The sequence below is a fragment of the Arvicola amphibius genome, chromosome 6 (assembly GCF_903992535.2).
Source record: "Arvicola amphibius chromosome 6, mArvAmp1.2, whole genome shotgun sequence".
Lineage (NCBI taxonomy): Eukaryota > Metazoa > Chordata > Mammalia > Rodentia > Cricetidae > Arvicola > Arvicola amphibius.
The window spans coordinates 83,991,433-84,016,731 of NC_052052.2; the positions used below are offsets into that span (position 1 = coordinate 83,991,433).

The window sequence follows — 25,299 nt, forward strand, 5'->3', positions numbered from 1 at the left end:
AAGGGGAAAATCCCTGTTTGTGTATTCAGGGAAACTTCAAATAAATTATCTAGGCGAATAGTAATTACAAAGGTGATACTTATTAATCGCCTTTGTGGCTATGACAGAGATGTCACCGCTTTTCTTGGATGATATAGATTCTTCAGGCAGAGGGCAAGTCTTGTCTGCCCAGAATATCCATATGTCATTAAATTAGGAAAGGAAAATGGGTGTTCTCGTGCCCCTGGGAGACTTCCGGCAGGTGGAACCTCAGTTCCGAGCCTGCCACGGGCGTCGGGAGCGTTTAACTGGGACTCCCGCTCTAACGACACGCGTCTGGTTGCTAGGGGCGGAGACGCGGAGGCGCGGGAGTCCGTGGCAGCTGCAGATGCTAGCTTCTCGTGCTTGCGGGCCTCGGTACCAGCCCGCCGGTGGGTATGGAGCCCGAGGTGGGAGAGGGCAGTATCGGGGAGTTGGGGGCCCTCGCGCTGTCTTCGCGACAGCCACCTACCTGCCCAGAGCAAGGAGAGGGTTGGGGAAGGTCTGTATGGGACTGAGTGTCACCTTGCTTCCATCTTGGCGGAATCCTTCCAGGGCACATGCACATCAAAAACAAGCTTTGGCTGTTCGGATAATTGACAGCAGTAGGAGCATTTATAAACTGAAGAGCCAGAAAGAAAACAGAAACCAAGAACTGCTCACTAATTTGTCCTCAGCCTTGGGTGTTCTGACCTGGCACTGAGTGTCTGTAAATCCTTTTACTGTCGGAACCTTTTCCTTTACATTATCATAGATCATCTAAGAGCTTCTGCCTGTAGTCTTGTTACTCTTTGGATACTGATGTAGATGCCTTGGTCTAAGAGAGTCTAGGTTAGATACACAAGTGAAAGAGAGATTTGGGATAAAAAAATATCATTTACATGAATAGTGCCATGCTGGGAGCAAGGTGGCAAGCTGAAGTCTCATTGATAGGTGTATTTACAGGGCTGGCATAAACACAGAAAAGCTTTATTGAAAAGAATATGTTGTAAGAACAGACAGGCATAGTGGACAGATTCTCATAGAGAGAATACGCCCCTGCCCCCCTGCAGAGGGACTAGACCTTTTATATAATAGTTATAGGAAAGTTGCTTGGATAAAGAGGTAAGGCGATCTAACTACCTCATTAAGTAGTAAATTTTACAGTACTATGTGTCTTGGCTATTTGGGCAGCAACTAGGAGTCAGACTAAATGTTTCTCTAAGACCTCAAGTCGCTAGGGCCAGGTTCCAAGTAGTCAGGGTCTGATGTTAACGTATGGGAAATTGTTTTGTGTTTAATCTTTTTTATCTCTTCAAACGGAATCGGAAAGTCTGGGGAAATAATATTCAGTTCACTCAGCTCCGACCTGTAACAGCAAGTCAATTCCATGGATCTCACTTGTATGAAAGGCTATACAGGAATTTTGTACTATATAACGGAAAGAGAATTCTCCAAACTCCATTTAGTGTGGCCCCTGGGCCTATTGAAAGCAGGTTTCGGCAGAGATAGGTCCAGCGTTCAGATGTAGACCTGCCTCCACCAAAACCCAAAATCCAGAGCCATAATGTCCTTTAACGACCTTCCCAAGTCCTTCCAGCCTTTGAGTGTTCAAGCAGGGCAATGTGCCTTCAGAGATCTGCTGGACAGTCTTGTTAGGAAGTTTTAAAAAGACCATATTTTGAGGTCTGGTCACACATGCCTGTGAGGCAGGAGGATTTGGGGTTGGAAGCCAACTTGGACAATACAGTAAGATTTTGTCTTAAAAAGAAAAATACAGTCAAAACCAGAGGGTGTTGTGCCCTTAAAAAAAAAAGCTTCCGGGGGCTGGAGAGATGGCTCAGTGGTTAACAGCAGTGGTTAACAGCACTGGCTGCTCTTCCAGAGGTCCTGAGTTCAATTCCCAGCAACCACATGGTGGCTCGCAACCATCTATGAGATCTGGCGCCCTCCTCTGGTGTGCGGGCATACATGCAGGCAGAATGTTGTATACATAATAAATAAATCTTAAAAAAAAAAGCTTCCGGCTAATGTGAGTCTTCAGTGTACTATGGCATTCCCTCATTCAGCAGATAAATGCTAAATCCATTCTCCCATCCTAGGCTGGTGCTGTGCCTGAGTCCTAGAACCCTCAAGAAGACCACCACGGAGCCACACTTTTGAATACAAAAGCAATGTTTCGTTTATTAAGTAAGGACTCTGCCTCACAGTCTGACACAGCAGATGGAGGGAGAAGGACCCTGTCTACTATTGTAAGGGGTTTATAAAGACAAAAACTACAAGACAGTCACAAGGTTACAGTTTCAAAGTACAAAATTACATATCCTATATCATAATTGGCTAACGATTAGGTAAAACCCAGATGTTAGTTCCTAATTGGCTATTTTTTAAAGATTTATTTATTATGTATACAGTATTCTGCCTGCACATCTGAAGAGGGCATCAGATCTCATTATAGATGGTTGTGAGCCACCATGTGGTTGGTGGGAATTAAACTCAGGACTTTTGGAAGAGCAGCCAGTGCTCTGACCCTCTAAGCCATCTCTCCAGCCCCCTAATTGGCTATTGTTATCTAAGGGGGATAGCAACAGACCCCCCCCCCCTTAAGTCCTTCAGACATCTGCTGACCCTGTGCTAACCACAGGGGCTGCTTGAAATGTTGCCTAGCTGATATCACCCAGCTGATAGTGGAAGTTGGGTGGGGAAATGAGCTGCACTCAGCAACTTTATGTAACTTAGGTTTCTCCATTAGCTAATACTTCCCCTAAAGGGGGGTCCTACAGCCTTCAGCTTATCCTGGGGGCTGGCATATAGTTCAAGGTCCCAAAAGGATATGGAATCTTTTCTGGTCTTTCAGCTGGAAGCTCAGAAACGGAAACAAACAAGACATCATTCTTCCTCTCAAGTCTGTTACATGTTTATTATATAAACAATAGGTTAGTCTACACATGATGTATTGTCTACCAAGTACATATATTTTTTTTCTCAAAAATTTCAATTACCTTAGTGCATAACATAATTTTTAGCCTGATTTTGATCTGTCACTCTAGTTAGGTGACATAAATGACTTGGATTAAGACCCTCTAGACTTATAAATCTATCTATATATGCTGTCTGTGTTGTTGGCTCTTTAATATGGGTCTATTATGAGCAGTGTTAATAACTGAAATTGATGGTTCTGGCAATATTACTGTTAATATTGCAGTCAGGGACTAGACCTTGCAGAGGTGCAGTGCGGGATTCTGGCCAAGAGCAGGGCCTCTGAAGCGCCCTCTGGATTCAGTGCAGGATTCTGGCCAAGAGCAGGGCCTGTGAAGCGCCGTCTGGATTCAGGTCTCAACCCTCCCACTTGTGCATGAGTGCATTGTTTTCATCTCTGTGCTTCTCTCTTCTCACTGCAAATGGCTGTAAGCTCTTTTGGAGGCCTGTGTGGTCGAGCTTGTGAATTAAGATGTGCAGAGCCCTTAGAGACCTTTCTGACACACTGCAAGTCCAGCCTTCACAGAACCAAGAGTAGATTTACTTTCTGATTCCTCATGTGGGAAGTAGAAATCCACAGGAGTTGAGCAGCTTGTCTAAGGATACAGGAGAACTGTGATCCAGGCTGTCCAGTCTAGTTCATTTACTCACATACCAGTGCCCTTGACTATTCTGTGCTGCACTGAGTATAAATGCCCAGAAGTTATTTGAACTCTTTAAATGAGTGGTTAAGATTGCTGCTTCTGTGTAGATGTTTGTGCTGGAAATTCTAGGCTTAAACTCGAGGGGGCTGCCAAGTTATAATTTTGAAGAACTAATGTTTCTGTGATCTCCAGATCTTTAAATAAGGGGTAATTTTTTAAAGCTCTTTGTTCACAAGTCCTATGATTCATACTTCTTCAAAACAGAAAAGTTACTCTTTTCACAAAAACAGTGAGCTCTGAAGTAAGCAGTCTACTCTGAAGACTTTTGATGGAAAGATGGACTATACTGTGAGTAAAACCAAACTGCTTACTGATATAATTCAGTATTTCTATTTTGCACATTCAGAAGTAGATACATAGTATCTGGGACGCACCTCGGTTGGTAAAGGCCTTGCCTGGCATTTATGAGGCTCTGGGTTCCATCCCAAGCATTGATAAGCCGTGCACAGGGGCAAGTACCCGTGCTCTCAGCACTCAGGAGGTAGATGCAGGAGAACCAAAAATTCAAGGTCATCTTGGCTACATTGAGTTTGAGGTCAGGCTGGGCTACATGAGACCCTATCTCAAAACAAATAAAAACCAAATAAATGTGTACTTAACGTCATGCGATACTCTACCCTACTGATGGAAATTCAAAACCTATATACTCTTGGAAATTTGTGTGCTATTTCTTAATGAGGAAAAACTACACTAATATTCTTTTCAAAGATTATTAAAGGCCCCTTTTTACACTTGTGTTGCAGATCTCTTCAGTGCAAACATATGCTTAGACAGAGGGGAGATTAACTTGAGCATCCTTTCATTAATTACAGAGATTAGGAAGTGGCTGTTTGGCTAGTTTCCAGAGGCTGAATGAACTACAAATCATCAAATACAGCAGCTCACCAAGACGATACTGTTGTTTTGGGGGTAAGTAATTCCAAGTTACCCTTCCTTAGACTCTCTCCTCAGTGAAAATACCTGATGAGAATCCAGTTTGTTTTAAATCCTTGCATAGCCTCCATGGTCTCCAGTTATGACGGTATTGGGCATGGGTTAGGATGGCAGATAGGCAGCCCTGCAACTCTGTATATAAACAGTACAGATCACAAGTTTCCTGGATGCTAGCCTAGTGTCTTCCCTTTTAATACTTTTTATTGCCTATCACAGAACATCCTAGAGTGTTTGAGTGGAAGGGACTGCAGGGACAGTAGTTTGAAACAAATGTTTTTGTCAAACTGTGCAAGCCATTTGGAGTACAAAAAAACAAAACAAAACAAAACAAAAAACAAAAAAAAGAGTCCTATGGAACAGACATTCATTTAGGAGTATGCTACTCTAGTAGCTAGGAAGGCTGATGCAGGAGCATCACCCAAGCACACTGTGAGCCGGGGCTGAGATGAGGCAGAGCTGCGGCCAGATCCCAGATGGCACTCACTGCATTCTTCACACTGCATTATCCCTATGAGCTGTTAGTCTCTTTTTTCCAGGATGCCAGTCAATGCAGTCCCTCCTGGGAACATCCACTCTGTGGCGGCTGTGTGAATAACCGTGTTTATCCTGGGAACGTCCACTCTGTGACAGCTGTGTGAACAACCGTGTTTATCTGGCAGCTCTGTGCACAGCTCTTCCTGGGGCCGGGTTGTTTGTGTCTGTGACACATGAATCCTTCAGAACTTCTTTAACTGGAGGAAATGAGGACAGGCCCCTCTCATTGCCCCGTTTACTTCCCCCAGATCTTCAACATCTCAGGGAATAGCAGTTGAAGGACACAGGACCTGGGGGTAGCTGGGACTGGCTCCTGGTTCAGCTCCTACAAATGCTGGTGCCGACCACCTCTTGAGATTTCTCTCTTGTTCTTTGTGGCACCAGCAGCTCATGCAGGCTCACCACATGTGAAGAGATGAGATGGACATCCTTGCTTGTTTCTCTTTTTCCTTTTTGCAGTACTGGGGATCAGACCCATGTTTGATCATGTTAGGCAAGGCTTGTTTACTCCAGGCAAGTACTCTGCCACCTGCAGCCACTCATGCTACTATGCCTGCAGCCCCTAACATGAGCATCTTTGAATTCATAATTCACTCTTTAGTTTTAGTTCTAGCCTTGTGAGCTGATGAAGGCAAATACAAGTAAATCTGAAAAACATTCTTCTACTCTTCTTATTCTAATATAACATCCAGTACTAACATGGTGTAATTTCTAGGGCAGTTGTTCTCAAACACTTTGACCTCAGGATTCTTTTTCATGCTTAAAAGTTATTGAGGATCCCAGAGACCTTTTGTTTATGTAGTTTTTAAATTGGGTTTAAATTTCTGCAATTTTTTATATTACAATAAATCTAAAAAGTTTCAAAAATATTTCCTACTTAAAACTAAAAGTAATAAAACTCTTGCAAGTACAGTATGATAGTGTATGATAGTATGATTGAACTAACAGCACTTGGAAAGCAGAGGCAGGAGGATTGCAAATTCAAGGCCAGCCTGGGCTTTACAGTAAACTCCCGGGCCAGGGTATGAGACCCTATCTCTAAAAACAGACAAAAGCCTATTGTAACCTAGGTGTGCTGGTGCATGGCTTTAATCCAGTGTCTGGAGACAGGGCAGGCAGATTTCTGTGAGTTCTGAACCAGCCTGGATTATATAGTAAGCTCTAGGCTAGCCAAGGCTACATATATGGCATGATTTATTAAAATTAAACGTTCCAAAAAGTTTTAGTTGGAAAAAGTTGTATTGAGCTTTTTAAAGTCTCTTTAATGTGTGATTTAAAGAGAAGATAATTGACTTCTCATACCTACTTCATTCTGTCTGTTGTTGCAATAAAATGTATAGAGAAAAAAGCAGGCCTCACCCCGAGGTGAAGGTAAAGGGAGGCCTTTGGGCCCCTTGAGATAGGCAGAAATGCCCCAGTATTCTTGCTTTGAGAACTGCTGGTCTAGGTAGTTAACTCCGTGATCTCATTAGCGTTGTCTCTTTTTTTTTTTTTAAATATTTATTTATTTATTATGGATACAATATTCTGTCTGTGTATGCCTGCTGGCCAGAAGAGGGCACCAGACCTCATTACAGATGGTTGTGAGCCACCATGTGGTTGCTGGGAATTGAACTCAGGACCTTTGGAAGAGCAGGCAATGCTCTTAACCTCTGAGCCATCTCTCCAGCCCGCGTTGTCTCTTTTGAGTCTCTTTTTTGTTGCATAATAACCCTATGATATTGGTTGCTGCATTAGAGAAACGATGCAAAGAGATGAATAAAGACAACAAGTAAGAAAGATTATAGCTCTTAGAGTACTTAAAAAACTGAAGAAGCTTTTCTAGGGCTGGAGAGATGGTTTAGTAGGCAAGATACGGCTGCATAAGCCTGGTGACCTGAGTTCAATTCCAGAACCCACATGAGGGTGGAAGGAAAGAAGTGACCCACAAAGTTGTCCTCTGACCTCGCTTCTTGCACCATGTGCGTGTGTGTGCGCGCACATACACACACACACACACACACACACACACACGCAAACATGAGAGAGAATAATGACTTTAATTACCAAAGAATTATACAGATTGATCATATATATATATATATATATATATGCACACACACACACACATATATACACATACATATATTTTATTTTCAATTACATGGTCATAACATTTAATTTATTGTGGTAAAGTACATGTAACATAAAATCTACCATTTGTGATGTTTTATACATAGATGCTATTGTGTAGTGGTCACTCACTGTCTAGTTACATGACATTTTTATCACTCCCAAAGGAAACTATGTCTTCAGTAAGCAGTTACATACACCTCCATTCTCCAGTTCTCCACCTCAGCTCAGCTCCGGCAGCCACAAACCAATCTATTTATTGTCACTGTAGATTTTTAAACTGGGTATTTCATGTGAACGGGATCATGTATTATGTAGCTTAGTATGTCTGGTCTCTCTCTCTCTCTCTGTCTCTCTTTTGCTTAGCATGGTGCTTTCTGGGTTCAGCCATATTATATTCAATATTCGGGATTGTTTAGTATCTGGGTAGGCCACATTTTGTTTATGTATCCATGTATACATCTACTGTTTCTCTCTCTCTCTCTCTCTCTCTCTCTCTCTCTCTCTCTCTCTCTCTCTCTCTCTCTCTCTCTCATTCTCTCTCTCTGAGACAGTTTCACTCTTTAGTTCTGGCTGGAACTCTCAATGTAGACCTGGCTGGCCTTGAACTCACAGACATCTGCCTGCCTTTGCTTCCTACTGTTGGGATTAAAAACATGTGCTGTTATGCCTTGCTTGAAGAAATGTGTTTGTCTCTCAGCTGTTGTGAGTAGTGTTTGGTGAGCAAGTATGCACCAACTTTTGTTTAAATACCTATTGTCAATTTTTAAATTTATTTATTTTATGTGTATAAATGTTTTGCCTAAGCCGGGCGGTGGTGGCGCACGCCTTTAATCCCAGCACTTGGGAGGCAGAGGCAGGCGGATCTCTGTGAGTTCGAGGCCAGCCTGGTCTACAAGAGCTAGTTCCAGGACAGGCTCTAAAAAAGCTGCAGAGAAACCCTGTCTCGAAAAACCAAAAAAAAAAAAAAAAAAAAATGTTTTGCCTAAACATGCTGTGTGCATGCCTGTTACCCACAGAGGTCAGAAGCAGGTATCAGATCTCTCGGAACTGTAGGTTTTTGGTTTTTCTTTTCTGTGTGTGTGTGTTTCTGTGTGTATGTGTTACTGGGGATCAATCCCAGGCATCATGCATGCTAGACAAGCTCTCTATTTTACCACAAAACCACATATCCAGGCCTGAATTTAGTATTTTTAGAAAAAAATTTTAATTTATCTTTTTAATTAGTTCATAAAACAAAATTATACACATTAATATAATATACATTGTTAATAAAAATTCATAGTGCATAGTATTTAAATCAGTTTAAAAATAATTGCTGGGCTGGGGAACTAGCTCAGTTGGTATGTGCTTGACATCCAAGCATGAGGACCCAAGTTCAGTATGCAGCACCTACATAAGAACCTGGGTATGCTGGCACTTGCATGTAATCCTAGTGCTGGGGAGGTGGACATAGGTAGATCCCTGTGGCTCACTGTCCAGCCAGCCCAGCCTAATTAGCCACAAGTCTCTGTGAGAGACCCTGATTCAAAAAGCAAAGTAGGTGTCTCCTGAGGAATGGCATCTAAGGTTGGGGTATCACACTCTGGCTTCCACATACATACATACATGTACACATGTACCAGCATATGTGAACATACATATACACAAACATGCATGCATAAAATAATTCTTAGTGGTTTTGAACATTAGTTTTGATTTGTTTATCTGCTGAACCTATATCGACAGCTGTAGTCCCAAGAGAATGAAGCAGGAGAAGGGAAAACATCAAAGGCACATAGTTAATCTCTTTTGAAAAAAAATACATCATACACACAAAGAAAAGGAAAGAAAGGAAGGAAGGAAGGAAGGAAGGAAGGAAGGAAGAAAGAAAGAAAGAAAGAAAGAAAGAAAAAAAGAAAGGAAAGTGTTAGCTTAATCACACTACTAATGTTAGACCTAATGAAATTCAGTGTGTGTGGCCTCTCCATTCCACAGGGAACACACTTCCCAGAGACTGCAAGGGATGCTGCTGCCCGGCTGCCAACTGAAACCAGCTCTTCCTCAGGTTTTCTGTAGACTCTGGGCTGTGATGGGGAAACTGCAGAGCAAACTCAGACACAGCACTTACAAGTACAGGTAGATTGCATCTCGGAGTCCCCAGTTTATACGCTCCTTCACAATTCTCTGCTAGGGACAAAAGGCGAGTGTTGATGACCTTCCCTCCCACTTGGTTCTGTATACTGGTTTAGGTAAGAAGTGGTCACCTCACCAGTTAGTACCTACAACACACACTCTGGGGCCCCGAATCTTTGGGAGTCCTCTCTAATGAGAGCAAAGACTCCTTGCCTCAAAATTCCCCTTCATCAGATTTCAGTAACCCTGGGTGTTTCCCAAATACACAGCACCGTTTATTTCTGGACATTTCCCAAACAGCGGGTGTCTTTCTGCAGCAGGCCTGACGGACTTATGGAAGAGGGAGTCCAGACTAAAGTGTTCCAGGAGTACAGCCCTGCTCACGTGGATGCCGTCTCTGTGGTTGCTACTCTGAGCTCAGACCTGTGTGTCTCTGGAGGAAAAGACAAGGTGAGGTTTCCATTTCTTCCCAAGAAACCAGCTCACTGTAGGCAATGGACGGTGTCCTGAGCGAGTCGGACAGTGCGTTTCTACACTGCAACAGGGCTCCGAGTGAGGCCCAGCTCAGCCACTTCCTATCACTGTAGGCAAGTCTGTTTTCTGAGCTCCGATGTCTTAGTCTGTTACCTGGGTAAACAGTAACACCCGTGTTCTAAGACAGTGTGAGGATTCAGTGAGAACCTCACCCCATGCCAGGCCATCTACATGCTTTTGTAAATGGGGGAGTTACTATTCCACCCATGTCATTCTTAACAGTAGGAATCAGACTATGGAATCAGCAAAAAAATTTCTGGTTGCTTTATGTTTTGCTTTCAAAAATTCACACTGGTATTCACTGCCTTTATATTTTGGTCTTTCCTGTTGCCATCATCTTGGACTTAACTGCTTTCTATCCCTGCATTAAAAGCTGTCTTGTCACTCACTGCTGGCAGCTGCAGCTGCAGTACACTGCTGATTCTTCCTTGAAGGAAACGCTACTAATAATGTCCTTATTCCCAGTAGACTTTCAGAATTATTCAATTTCATTTGCAAACTGTATTTCAAATTTGTCAGATGCATTTACCTTGGATGTCATTGCTTCAAATCAGGATAATTTGAGTATCAATACTTCATTAGTAATGTGATGTCTCTCTTTTGTTTTTCGAGACGGTTTCTCTGTGTGTAGTCCTGGCTGTCCTGGAACTTGAGCTGTAGACCAGGCTGGCCTCGAACTCATAGAGATCCACCTGCCTCTGCTTCCTGAAGACTAGGATTAAAAGCGTGTGCCACCACCACCCAGCAGCAATGTCTTGTCTTGATGTCTATATTATTTTAGATCTAAGAAATTGTCTTTCGTTATGGGGTCCCTTCTCACAGCTGTGAGAAGGCAGCAGGGCAAGGACCAGCTCCTCTGTTGTAAGGACTGGGGAGCTGATAGGACAAGAGTCGCAGCAAGCGGCTGGAGCCGTGAAGTACTTGCTCCTCTCTCTGTAGCAGACACTCAGCAAGGAAAGTGTCTGCTCAGGAGCCAGCGTGGTGCTGCCACCTGTAACCCCATGTCTCTGCAGACTGCTGTGGCCTATAATTGGAAAACTGGACACGTGGTGAAAAGGTTCAGAGGGCATGAGCGGGAAATCACTAAGGTAACCGTCAAATGATTATTCTGAAGGGAACTAAGGAGTGAATAAAGACTCTAATAGCCGTAGCTGTTAAAGGGCTTGTACATTTAGTCTAAAGGAGAAATGCGAAGGCCTCCTCTGATGCCAGAAGAGCAGAATGAATAATTTGAAATATGAAATTAGCCAAATACCTAGCAGAGGCATAGTAAAAACTTGCCACAGTACACATAGAGTAGAATATCAGTCAGTCTTTTCTTCCCCCAGGACAGGGTTTGTCTGTAACCCTGGCTTTCCTGGAACTTGATCTGTAGACCGGGCTAACGTCAAACTCACAGAGGTCTGCCTGCCTCTGCCTCCCTGGTGCTGGGATTAAAGATGTGCACCACCACCGAGCTTACTCAGTCTTCAAAAGGAACAAATGAGGCTGGAGAGATGACTCAGCAGTTAAGAGCACTAGCTGCTGGTCCAGAAGTAGGTTCAATTCCCAGCACCCACGTAGTAACTCAGCTTCCATGGGATACAACATTCTCTTGGCTTCCAAGGGCACTAGGCTCTAAGTGGTGCACACGTGAAGCAAAGACATCCATACATGTAAAATAGTAATAATAAAATAATTTAAGGGAGCTTGAGAGATGGCTCAGTGCTTAAGAGCACTGATTGCTCTTCCAGAGGACCCAGATTCAATTCTCAGCACCTACATGGCAGGTCACAATTGTCTGTGATTCCATTTCCAAGGGACCTGACACCCATGGCAGAATACCCAATGTACATTAAATAAAAATAAATTTAAAAAAAAATGTTTTAGAGGAATGAAATTCTGGGATTGGGTATGTAGCTCAGTAAAGCCTAGCATGGTGAAGCCCTGGATTGGATCCAGGACTGAAAAGGAAAGGTGGCACTCTGACATGTGTTACTTACACAGTGGCAGGTACTGGAAGCTATTTAGTGAAAGAAGCCAGGCAAAAGCAGTGTGGCGTAATGGACATGAGGCTGTGAGACAGTGGTGAGCAGCAGGAGTTACAGAGAATGGTGGGGCTGCACTGTAAAGCCATGGAAGTTGTGTCATTGGAGATTGTTGGTGTTGCACAACAGTGTGAATATATTTGCTGCCGCTGAGCTGTAAGCTTGAAATGGTCATTTCTGTAACACATACGTGCACACACACATACAGATAATTAAAAATAAATCTTTTCTTTTTCTTAAGAGAAACAAATTACTCTGGTCTACATAGTGAGTTCCAGGACAGTCAGAGCTACACAGAGAAACCTTGTTTAGAAAAAACAAACCAGAACAATACAAAACAAAAACAAACAGAAAAGAAAGAAAGAAAGAAAGAAAGAAAGAAAGAAAGAAAGAAAGAAAGAAAGAAAGAAAGAAAGATAAAAAAAATGTGTATGTGGGGAGGATTTTACAAAGCCATCTGCTGTTTTGAAGTCCTGTCTAGCATGTACCCCTGAGCTGTTTCTGTTTTTATTTGTTCTCCAAGCAGATAGCCTGTATTCCCAAATCAAACCAGTTTTTCAGCGCCTCTCGAGACAAGAGCATCCTGATGTGGGACCTGGAGGGCTCCTCCCAGCCCAGGCAGGAGCTGTCTGGCCATGCCATGGTGGTCACTGGCTTGGCTGTGAGTCCAGACTCATCACAGCTGTGCACCGGCTCTCGCGACAACAGCCTGCTTCTGTGGGATGTGGGGACTGGACGGTGTGTGCAGAGAGCGTCTGTCTCCAGGAACCTGGTACCTGTAGGACAAGATGGTGGAAGGAGTGTGGCATGAGGGAAGCGAGCTGGGGCTGCAGCTCCTAGCAGATAGTGTGTGTGTACCAAGGCCTAGGGGGCTCGGGTTCAGTTGAGAGGTGGTGACTAGGAGTAAAGAGGGGAGGAAGAAGGAGAAAAGAGAGTGGTACCCTCCTTCGTTTCTTCCAGCATACAGTTAGTATAATTTGGGTGGGCACTGCTTGGAATAGAAGTAGAACCAAGTACCTTATGTGTACAGAATGTGACACCAGGTGGCTGCTTGCCCCTTTGAATGTGTAGCATCATGCAGAGAAACCAGTGTGCCCTTTGCTCGACACAGCTCACTGTGTGGCAGTGAGTGCTGTAGACTCGCACAGCCTTGGCCCTGTCTCAGCTGCCTTGCACACTTGTGTTTGTATGGGTTTTTTCTTTTCCCCATGCTGGGGGTTGAACCCTAAGCCTTGTACATGCTAAGCAAACACGCTAACCTGTACTCCCAGCCCTGCCGTCAAACCACAGGTCTGTCACTTATTATTGTGAGTGCTATATTGTGCTATTTAAGCCTAGATTCTAAATATCTCCATTTATAAAATGGGAGTTATGTCACTAGGCAAGATTCTTTGGGTGACTGAATGGGCTAAAATATAGAATAAAGGCACCTGTCATTGTGCTTGATGCATGGGAGACGTTTCTCAGAGTCTAGTCATCTGCTGTGCTAGGGCTGATTGACATCGGCTGCAGATGGTGGGATGTGCTTCCTAATGCCATCCACATTTGTCAGGACACTGCTCTGAGAAAAGGACAATTCTGCTACTCTGGGTTGTTTGGAAACCTGTTCATGCCCGTCCAGTCAGAGCTGCAAGGTCAGGGTTACTCACTCTTAGGAACCCCTGAGGTGTTACAGAAGAGTTCAGGGGACTCCTCGCTGCCAGCTGGAGTTCAGGTCACCACGGCTAACCACAAAGCCTGCCCGATGGTAGCTTTGCCCCTTAGCACTGAGGAGATAGAGGTGGTGGATAACCCTGCTAACCCCGGCTCAATAGCACAGAATCCTTGAGAGGGGATGGGAGGTGGAATGACTTGATGTGGACACTTGCCGATCTTTTTCTCCAGGTCACTCACCTGTGCTGGGTCCCCAGAGAGCCATATGTACTGCAGTCCTCTGAGGATAAGACCATCAGGTGGGCTACTGAGCCGCTGTGCAGGTGTTTCTGGTGAAGGTCTGTGGCACCTGTGCTTACATGATTCTGTCTCCATTCTGCTTCTTCATGAGGGCTGGCTTCCCTTCACTCCTATCTGCCACTGGGACTCTGACCTGGAGCTTATGGGAACACAGTGGATGGGCAAGGTTAGGTCAGGCTAAGGTCCTACTCGGAGCAGTTTGAAGCAGCTGACCTCGCTAGTTCCAGTGTGTGGCTTGTTCAGATCAGCCTCGACCCCACCTGCTCCCTGGTCCTGCTGTCATGCCCAGCATGATTCTTGGGATTTCCAGGCACCTAGCCAGAGCCTTCCTGGGAAAGAAGGGTCAGAATCTATATCAGGGGGTGGGGATCAGATTAAGTCAGGAGTTTACAAACTGGGAGTATGCCTCAAAATTCCGTCTCTCCAAAAAGACTTTTACTCTAAAATAGGAGGAATGAGATAGGGAGGAAACAATGAGATGAGAGGCTACGCAAAGCTCTCCCCTGGACTCCAAGGCCACCGCCAGCAAGGGCAGCCTCAGCCCGGATCCCGTTCTGAAGCGGTGACGATACTCTCTAGTCGGATCCTTTAGCGGTGGGTTCAGGAGGCCGAGGAGTCTGGCAGCCTGGACTGTATGTTAGACCTGTTTCAAAACAGCCACAAAGGATCTTTTCAAAAATTCCAAAAATAGCCTTTAGTCCATTAAAAGCAGCGTCCTAAAAGATCAAATGAACTTGTACAATTAAGATGTGTGTTCTAGCCAGGTTGTGTTGGCACATGCCTTTAATCTCAGCATTCGGGAGGCAGAGGCAGGCAGATCTCTGAGTTCCAGGCAAGCCTAGTCTACAGATGAGTCCAGGACATCCAGGATTACACAGGGAAATCCTGTCTCTAAAACAAACAGTGTGTGCTCTAAAGTCTCCGTGTAAAGGTGTACGATGGCTCAGCAGATAGAGGCACCTGCTGCCAAGCCTGACGGCCTTAGTGCAGTCCTTGGGACCCACACACATTGCTGTGGTATGTACACCCGCTCCCCCTAAAAAGTGATTTTTTAAAAAATAAAAGCCCATATGACTTGATTTCAAAACAGGAAGAATCAATATGGCATTGATTTGGTTACTTTCTGTCAGCTTTAGAGTTTGTCAGATTGTGACATTCTGTTCTGACTGGCGACAAAGAGGCAAGCTTTTCCTGTTAGTGAGTTCACAGGTGTGTTTTTGTCCCATTTACTACAAGGTCGCTTTCTGCTTCTAATTCCTTTCAGATTGTGGGATAGTCGGAGGCTTCAGGTGGCTCATGTGTTTCCCACAAAGCAGCACATTCAGACCCACTGTGAAGTCAGTGTGGATGGACACACGTGTATCTCTTGCAGCAGCGGCTTTGGGGGTGAAGGCTGTGAAGCCACGGTAAGAGCCCATATTGATGAGCAGGCTGCTTTGGTCTCGCTCCCCTCCCTGGGCTCTGTGACAGCACTGGCCTGCTCCAAGTGCAGACTGTCAGTCACCCTGTGCATTCCAGAGGCTTCCTTTAAGAAGCATCTGTTAGCTGGGCAGTAGTGGTGCATGCCTTTAATCCCATCACTTGGGAGGTAGAGAGAGACTGGTGGATCTCCCTGAGTTCGAGACCAGCCTGTTCTGTAGAACGAATCCCAGGATAGACTCCAAACCTACAGAGAAACCCTGTCTTGAAAGACAAAAAAAAAAAAAAAAAAACCCAACAACAATAACCCCCCCACACACAAAAGCACAGGCGCACACACATACACTATCTGTTAACCTGGGTATGTCTGAATTGGTAATAGACAAGAGGAACAGGATAGGGGTTAAGTAGAGAAAGGTGAAGGGCTCAACAGAGCAGCCTGCTGATGTCCTTGCTCCTAGTGGAGCCTACATAGGTAGGACATGCTCTTTGTATTTGTGGCTATGCTAACAGAAGCTCAGCTCATTCAGGGAACTGTGGAGCTCCACAATTGGTTTAGGGCCCACCACACCCTTATTCAGCTGTACACCCTTCTTGCTGATACACTCTTCAGGTCCCTCCAAAGTTCCTAGATTCATAATTGTGGGTTATCAGTTAAAAGAAGTATCTAGAATTATCTATTCCAAATGAGGGAGTTGTAGTTCTGAGTTTTTGGCTATGTACGCCATGTCAGGTGTTGAACTAAGCATGGTTAATTTCATTTAATCCCTAAGACAAGCTTGTGAGTTAGGTGCTGTTTCAATACCTAATTTACAGTTAAGGAACAGAGGCATGACAAGTTGGAGTTTCCTACTCAGGACATACTCTTAGAAGGGTAGATTAGGATGCTGCTGTCCACGCTGGAGGATAACAGGATCTCCTGTGACCCCACTGTTTTCCCCCACCGTTCAGTTTTCTCTCATCTTTGAATGGTGCCTTCCAGGTGTGGTGTGATGTGTATCAGTACAACTGGGACTGACCGGGCTGTTGCTTCCTTTGTCAGAGGCACTAGGTACCTTACTGTATGGTCTCCATGGGACCCAAGATGCCAGGAGACAGCTCTCTGAGTTGTCATGGAGAACAAGACACCCCATACTGTTCCCTCACTCCACAGCACTGTGAGCTCTACTCCCCTAGCCATGGAGAAGGCGCACCCTTCCTCCACAGCCACAGCTAGTGTTGTCTGAAACATGGTTGTTGCTACGATAGTTGCTGGGTGGGTGGTGGTTGGGTGTGGGGGATGAGGTAAGGGCTCCGCCTGGCTTTCTGAATTCACGACTGGAAGGGAGCAGTGGGTCATGGGGAATGGAAAGATGAATATTAGTGACACATGAGAATCTGTGTGTATGAACTATCTGGTGTCATTACTTTGCAGTTGTGGGACCTAAGGCAGACAAGAGACAGAATGTGTGAGTATAAGGGGCACTTCCAGACAGTTGCATCCTGTGTCTTTCTACCAAAATCCATGGCCTTGATGCCTATGATTGCTACCTCAGCACATGACTCCACAGTGAAGATTTGGAACCAAGATACTGGAGGTAAGCAGTCTTCTCTCCGTGCTTTTCAAAAGCTAAGTGCAGCCTGGAGACACTTCCCGTTGCTCACTGTATTGAAAGCCACCTGTGTCCTGACACTGTATGGTCTCCTTGTAGTTAAGAGGTGAGACACCAAAGTGTCCACATCTTCTGTTCAACGTCTGTCACTAAGCCAGCACCATGCTTCCCACATGCCATAATATACAGCTATTCCTGAGACCTCAGAGAGTACATGTTTGGCTCTTACACTTTTTCTGTCTGAAGTTCCTCATCAGATTTTAACTTGTGATGCTCAGAATGCCTGGAAAGGAGAAAGGAACGCTATTTGAGTTCTTGTTTCAGGTGTGCAGTTAGAACCTTAGCTCTTGTTGGGACTGTGATGAAATGAGAACAGACTCAGAAAGGCTCCACTTGCTGGGACTCTGAGCTCATAGTACAGTCAAGGCCTCTCAGCATCACAGAAGACCATGGCTTCCCAGAGTCCTCTATGAGCAGAGACCTAGAATTTTGTGAGCCGTGGTTTAAACCTTTGATACCTGACGCCTCTGACATGCATTCAACCATAGTGGGCTGTACCCCAGGGAGACTCCCTAGTGCTGGGAATAAGTGTTGGATTTTCTTCCACAGGTCTGGTTTCCCAGCACTGCTGTTTTACTCTGGATTTTACTCTGGACATAAGATTTGGCTAGAGAGAGAAACAGTGTTAATTTAGAGAATTTCAAAAGCTACCCATAGTCACTCATTTCCCCTTAGGGAGTGAGAACCACCAGAGGAAAGAGGTGGGCCAATCTAATACCTTTCTGTAAACAGCTGTGGCCATAAGCCAACCCTCTATAGTGAAGACAGGCCTGCCATCCCCTCACCTGGAGCTGGACTCCCCACCTGCCCAGGTATAACATTTGTGGGTAAGGAGAAGTGGATATTTCATATGTCTGACAACAAGCTCGAAGTGGGGCGTGTTGACCTGAACAGTTGGCTCACTGCCCTGCCTGCTGCGCCCCTGGCATTCCTAGAAAAGTTGTCTCGGAGGTGCAGGTGGAAGGATGGCCCAGGAAAAAGCAAAGCCCAAGCCTGAGCCGTACCACACCCTCTCCCTATCATGAAGAGAACCGGCAGCCCAGATCAGTGTCTCTGTCTGCTTCCCTTGATTTAGCCTGTCCTGTTCTACCCTTTTTAAATATGGCCCTAGTTGTCTGAAATACTGCGTGGTACCCTACATCCTGTTGACCTGGTACAATTCTCTTCAGCTGAAGTGATGGAGGTGACCCAGAGTCTTTCCAGGCAGGTAGAACCCCCTCATGGCATCGATGGTACAGGACATGTTCTGTTTCTTGTTCCCATGGTATAGTCCCACACTGTATAATGATGTCTCCGTGACTAACAGACCACATCCAGTAGTTTAGAGTGCAGTAGTTATCTGTACTGTCTCCATGTATATAAGTGCACTCCATGACGTCATAGTGACAACCCTGCCTACTGACCACATCTCACAGATGTTTCCATCACGGAGCACATGACGGGTTCTCCTTCTTTTCCAGCCTGCCTGTTCACCTTGTCTCTGGATGGATCAGGACCCTTGACCTCCCTGGCTGTTGGGGACATCACCTCCTTATTATGTGCGAGTTTCTACAGAGGAGTTCACTTACTCAGAGTGGACTGCAGCCGAGAGCTGGCACTGCAGGAAGTGGCAGCCTTCTAAGGCCAAGACACTGACTAGACAATATCAGACCACAGCCCCTCCTTTCTCTGTGGCTTTGTGTTTTTCCACATGCTCTTGGGGAGTGGGGTACAAGTCTGGTGTTCTTTTCTTAGGGTCACTTAGAAGGCATATCCGGGTTAGATGTTGGTTTAAGTCCAGTGATTACAAAGTCAGGGTGTGGCCCAGATTGGTCTTGAACTCATAGAAACCTTCTTGCCTCAGTCTCCTGACTGTTGGCATTAAAGGTGTGAGACTGCACACCCAAGAAAATTCAGGTCTAGAAATATGACTCAATATAAAGTTCTTAATCTCAAGGAAATCCAAATGGAATTTTTATCCAAATGTGAGCTTTTGGGACTACTCTTCAAAAAAAATGTACTTATTTCTCAAAATGATGGCTGGGGCCTAAGAGTGGCAAGCCCCTGTGAGCACAAAAACGCGGGCTGGAGTCTCCGTGAAGGACAATGTTTCGAGACAAATCAAGTTGGTAATAGAGGAAGTGGATGGCAGACAGTGAGATTAAACTCAGTCACCTCAAAGCCACTTAGGGTAAGAGAGCAAAGGCATCTAACTCCCTGAGCCTGTGCTGCCCAGGGGCACGCAAACAAGAACAAGGACACTGTCCCAATTACAGGGATTATTAAGCCTGCCCCATATTCCAAAAGGCAGAGGGGATGGGAGACTAAGGCTAAGAAATATGCATCTGTAATTTGAGTATTTTTATTTACGTAAGAAACACTGTACACCTCCATTCTCCCTACCTCCCACCCCTGGGAACGGCCAGAGTCAAAGGAGTCATCTCTGGAACGGAACGTGGGATACAGAGAGATGGATTCAGCTGAGCCCGGCAACTGCGCACCCTTCAGTGAGGAGGGTCCAGGCCATTGTGCAGCTCCCACAAGTCCAGTCCTCAGCCTGGAGCTCAGAAGTCCATTTTGCTTTGGATGAGACCTAAAATAAGGCACCTGAGGCCTGGCCAGAGAATGGCCACCTGTGTAACTGTGGATCATGTCTGTCCATGGTTCAGAGCTGGCTGCCATTTCCTCTCTCCCTCCTGTTGTCCCCAGGGTCAGGGGGTTCCTCACATGTAATACGGTACTCAGGACCATACTTCCCTCACAGGGCTGTTCCTGAGGGCAAGCTGCAAGGGAGTCACGGAGTATCTTGTCTAGACTGAATGCTCCTTCACAATAAACATTTGCCTTCCTTCATCTGTCTTACTTTCTAATCTTTCAGCCTTTCAGTTCGAGAGGGAGTTACTTCATTGTATACCTACAGTAGGCTAAGTAGAGTCTCATTAAATGCCAAATGATGTTCCCAATTCACAGATGGGAAAGCCAAGGACCAGAGACATGCAGCACTTTGACCACAGTTATAAGCATAGGAAGGGGAAAGACAAATTTGAATCTGGGTCTGCCTGACTTGAAGCTGGGCAGTCCTCTGCCCCTTTTTGCCTTTGCTGTTTTAGACATTCATAGACCATGATGTTAGGGGTTTTTTTTTTGAGACTAGTTATTAATCTAGTTCTGGAGATTAAACTTAGGATATCATTCCTGCTATGCCACTGAGCTGTCCCCTAGCCCTGGATTAACTTCTGGCTCTAGTGGTTCCTGGGGGCTGTAGACAGGTCACCCCTTAGGACAAGGAAACTCTAGTGTGTGCTGGATGCATAGTGCTACAGCTGACATTCTTCTGGATGGAGGCAGTAAGAAAGGAACAGGTCGGGCTGGGTCCCCCTGGTGAATTAGAGGACTCCGCACCAATATCATCCCTTCCTGAACTCTGCCTGTGTGCTTGATGCCTGAGGAGCAGAAAGATGAACAAATGTTCACATTTAAAGAGCCTTTTAAAAGTTATTTTAGAGCCGGGCGGCGGTGGCGCACGCCTTTAATCCCAGCACTCGGGAGGCAGAGGCAGGCGGATCTCTGTGAGTTCGAGACCAGCCTGGTCTACAAGAGCTAGTTCCAGGACAGGCTCTAAAGCTGCAGAGAAACTCTGTCTTGAAAAACCAAAAAAAAAAAAAAAAGTTATTTTAGGTCCTAATTCAGATACTCTTGGTGTCTAAGATTCAAGGTGCTGAAGTCATGAACTCTTCGTTTCGGAGGCTACCCTCTACATTCACAAAAGGAATGTTCCAGAGGCTACCCTCTACATTCACAGAAGGGAATGCTCCAGAGGCTACCCACCCTCTACATTCACAGAAGGGAATGCTCCAGAGGCCACCCCCTACATTCACAGAAGGGAATGCTCCAGAGGCTACCCTCTACATTCACAGAAGGGAATGCTCCAGAGGCTACCCACCCTCTACATTCACAGAAGGAATGTTCCAGAGGCTACCCTCTACATTCACAGAAGGGAATGCTCCAGAGGCTACCCACCCTCTATATTCACAGAAGGGAATGCTCCAGAGACCACCCTCTACATTCATAGAAGGGAATGTTCCAGAGGCTACCCTCTACATTCACAGAAGGGAATGTTCCAGAGGCTACCCTCTACATTCACAGAAGGGAATGTTCCAGAGGCTACCCTCTACATTCACAGAAGGGAATGCTCCAGAGGCTACCCACCCTCTACATTCACAGAAGGAATGCTCCAGAGGCTACCCTCTACATTCACAGAAGGGAATGCTCCAGAGGCTACCCACCCTCTACATTCACAGAAGGGAATGCTCCAGAGGCCACCCTCTACATTCACAGAAGGGAATGTTCCAGAGGCTACCCCCTACATTCACAGAAGGGAATGTTCCAAATGGTTAACTTTTTTCTTCCCAGAAAAGTCTGTAAGCCCTTGGAATCTTGTCAATTATAGATTAAAATTTAAACACATTTATATATTAACATTTACCATTAGGATAAACATACACTAAGGAAAATAGGTGGCAATTATTAATGGTCTTCACGTAGCCTAGGGTTAGCAGCAAAGTGCAGGACTCAGGTTACTTGGAGAGTGTAGCCTCTCAGCACTCAGGAGTAGGACCTTGCCCGTTCTGAGTGGTCCTTCAAAGCATTTCATCATAGCACTACAGTCGGCTGTGGTGGTAGGGGCCTGTGTCCCAGCATGTTGGAGGTAGAGCAGGGGTCAGAAGTTCAGGGTCATCCTCACCTACCTCACTGATACAGTGAGTTCAGGCCAAGCTTGCCACCTGCCCACAGGACCCCCCAATTACAAAGATTGCTAGTTGTTTGCCCAAAGTTGGCACATTTTGGCACGGGTTGGCCAGCTAATTCTACATTCCAGCCAGGTGTGCCATGGGGGATACCTTGGAAATTATGGTCATTGCACTCACCAATCAGCTTGAAAGGAATGCGAATGTGTGGGTCAGGATGCCACCTCAGGCCCACTCCCACTACCCCACTAGAGGAGTTTGGGGGTTTGATAAATGCTTCTGCAGCCCAGATGCGGTCAGAAGGGTTGGGCGGGCAGGGCCCTAGGTCACTATGAGTTGAGCTGCTCTGCCTGCCAGCCTGGCTACACTGTTGCAGAAAGAGAAATGAGCATCTACTACATAATTATTTTACTAGGTTTAGTAACCATAAGGAATTTTGAGATGTGTGAGCTTAAATCTCTGACTTTTCATAAGTTGAAAATATTCTAGAAACCAAGACCTAGCAGCAGATGTGTGCAGGACATGGAACTAGTAGGTTGCACTGTTCCAGATAAAGTTGGCTATAGATGGAACGGCGGGGCTGCATCCCGCCACCCAGCTAGCTTTATACCCGAAATAATTACACGGAAACTGTATTCATTTAAACACTGCCTGGCCCATTAGTACTAGCTTCTTATTGGCTAATTCTCATATCTTGCTTAATCCATATTTAGTAATCTGTGTAGCACCACGAGGGGTGGCTTACCAGGAGAGATCTTAACCTATGGCGACTGCCTGAAGCGTCTGCTTTCTCTCTTCCAGAATTCTGTTCTGTCTACTCTGCCTACCTAATTTTCTGTCCTATTAAAGGGCCAAGGCAGTTTCTTTATTAACCAATGAAAGTAACACATAAACAGATGACCCTCCTCCATAATTTCCTCTTTTTCTGTTTAAACAAAAAGGAAGGCTTTAACTTTAACATAGTAAAAGTACATATAACAAAACAGTTATCAAGCAAGAATTACAGTTACAATATTTAGATTTATTTTATCTTTTATCATAACTAAGGAAAGCTATAACTATTTATTCTTCAACTCCATCAAAGACTCCAGAAGGATATAATACTACCTAAGTAAACAAGAAATATGCAACTTTCAAACTCTAGAAATCACAGAGACATCTCGCTGCCTGGACAGTCACCCAAAGTTCCTCTGTACCGTTGGGGCATCCATCTTTGGCCTTCAGGCCCATAGTATCCAGCAGACTTTTCCATGAAGCAGGAAATTCCAAAGACAGTTCAGTCATTTTCTGCTGTGTCCTGCAGAATGTCTCGCAGACTCATGAATCAGGAATCCCAAAGAATCATCTCACCTTTAGGCAAGTTCAGCAGTCCTCTCTCTGTGGGTTTTTTGTGTACAGTTCATGCAACAGTCCAGGCAAGAGCAGTTTCTTGCCCAAATCGCTATCAAACTCCATAAGGAGACTCTTCGATGCCCATCTTCTTCTTAAAGTAGATTGGTGCTGCCAGGAGCAGACGTGTCTCATTGTCATGAAAAGCCCTAAGTTATTATAACATTAAATGCCATATTCTGCAGCCTTTGAAAGATATGAAGAATGTCTATCTAATTGAAATATATCTCTATATATCTACAAAATATAACTAACCAGACTACAAGCTTGACTATTATCAATGATTATCCATTAACCTATATTTTCTAATTATACATTACATTTTTAAATGAACTACATAATCATAATACCTTAATCAATATCAGAAATATATATATATACATATATATATATAAAACAGATTGACCTTAGAATCCATACCAATGCAAATTATTCATATCTATATAATATCCCCCTTTAAATGTAAAAGAACATTTATAAACAATATTTGGGAATATGGGCGCAGTTATTTCTCTCTAAACTGTTTTCTGTTGAATGGGGGTGCTGTTATTTAGGTCTTTTATGGTATAACCTGTCTGTTAGGTTTATCTCAGTCGGCAGTTGAGTGAAGTAATTTTTTTTCGAGACAGGGTTTCCCTGCAGTTTGTAGAGCCTGTCCTGGAACTAGCTCTTGTAGACCAGGCTGGTCTCGAACTCACAGAGATCCGCCTGCCTCTGCCTCCTGAGTGCTGGGATTAAAGGCGTGCGCCACCACCGCCCGGCGTGAAGTAATTTTTTGAAGATGTTTATAGCAACCTTTAAGGAGGGCGTGGTCTATCATACCATATTGGGATAGAAGCAATTTATAGGGTGTCATCCTCTGTGAAAAAGAAGACCCTCTTTTCCAAAGCATCATGTTCTTAGATCCAAATTTTGAAGTCATATTGTTAAGATGTCCATTTTGGTCTAGCCTGGCAGCCCATATAATGAAATGTCTCTCTGTATTTAGTTTCTTTACAGTGAAAAATTTTAAAGAAAACATAATACAATACATAATCCAGACTCTCTGTGAATTTTTTATTTTTATGTGGCTTATTTTTATTTTATTATTTTATTTTATTTTGTTTTTTAAAGACTTTACCCTTTTTTAAAGGCATTAATTTTATTTTCTATATTTTTTCTCTCAAGCCTATGTACATTTATCCAACATTGTGACCCATTTAAAGGTCTTTTATGTATGAATCTGTCCTATTGTGAATCTGTAATTTTTTTTACTGTCGAGAAACATGTTTGATTTGTGCCTTTACATCGCTAAGTGCTTAAGACTCTAAGCTGTGACATTTCTAGGTCAAAAACAGGTACTGTGTGCTTGCCATGCCCAGTCCAACATGGCAGAGCCGCTTGTGACTGAATCAGCTGCAGCTCTGGGCTGCAGAGCGGTGAGCTGTTCTGGATGTTGGCTCCACCTCTCTCCAATTTCAAAATGGAGGATGTACCATTTTCTATATTAGCTCTGGGACCGCCAGGTAGGAGCCACATTCAGCATTTTAACTTTTGAGAATGAGCTTTTTATCTCAATTACAGCCTAATCTGCCAGGCAGACCATTGCACAGTCTCCAAACATCTCTGTGTATGGCGGCTGGAGTCCACCATGCTCTCCCACTTGTGTGGATCCAGCTGTCTGCCCAGGTGCAGGCGGGGAGTGTTGAGCCATTGGCATGGTCTCAGAGCACTCTCCTTCTGATCCTGAGCGGGAACACAAACATCCAGTCCCATAAAAGCCATTGAAATGCTTTAAAGCCAGAGTTTGCATTGGTGGCATAGCCCCAGGAAGCCGCGTTTTAAAATGAGCGGCATTTTTTTTCTGCTGTTATTGTTGAAACAGGAAATCTTTCTATGGCATGTCCTCAGAAAAATTTCTCTGTAGCACATTCTAGCAAACAGCAAAAAGTTGTGTTAAACTCTCTCTCTCTCTTTTTTTTTTAAGCTTCTCAGGTTTTTAAGTGGACTTAGCCCCACGTTGGGCACCAATCTGTAGATGGAGCAGCAGGGCTGCATCCCGCCACCCAGCTAGCTTTATACCCGAAATAATTACACGGAAACTGTATTCATTTAAACACTGCCTGGCCCATTAGTACTAGCTTCTTATTGGCTAATTCTCATATCTTGCTTAATCCATATTTAGTAATCTGTGTAGCACCATGAGGGGTGGCTTACCAGGAGAGATCTTAACCTGTGTCCATCT

At 44.6% G+C, this 25,299-nt stretch overlaps 1 protein-coding gene across 6 annotated transcripts; it reads left to right on the forward strand.

Annotated features, from left to right (window-relative positions):
• Positions 1-300: 300 nt before the first annotated feature.
• Wdr31 (WD repeat domain 31) lies at positions 301-18,948 on the forward strand. Of its 6 annotated transcripts, none has more exons than XM_038333859.1 (10): positions 301-410; positions 4,493-4,589; positions 9,237-9,377; positions 9,692-9,824; positions 10,922-10,996; positions 12,462-12,707; positions 13,820-13,887; positions 15,153-15,294; positions 16,722-16,884; positions 18,420-18,948. In XM_038333859.1, the coding sequence occupies exons 3-10, from the start codon at positions 9,265-9,267 to the stop codon at positions 18,578-18,580; spliced, it is 1,101 nt and encodes a 366-aa protein (XP_038189787.1). In that variant the 5' UTR covers positions 301-410; positions 4,493-4,589; positions 9,237-9,264; the 3' UTR covers positions 18,581-18,948. The 6 variants fall into 6 exon arrangements, with proteins under 6 accessions (XP_038189787.1, XP_038189791.1, XP_038189789.1 ...); XM_038333863.1 differs by having other exon boundaries at positions 12,462-12,596; XM_038333861.1 differs by having other exon boundaries at positions 9,695-9,824.
• Positions 18,949-25,299: the final 6,351 nt, after the last annotated feature.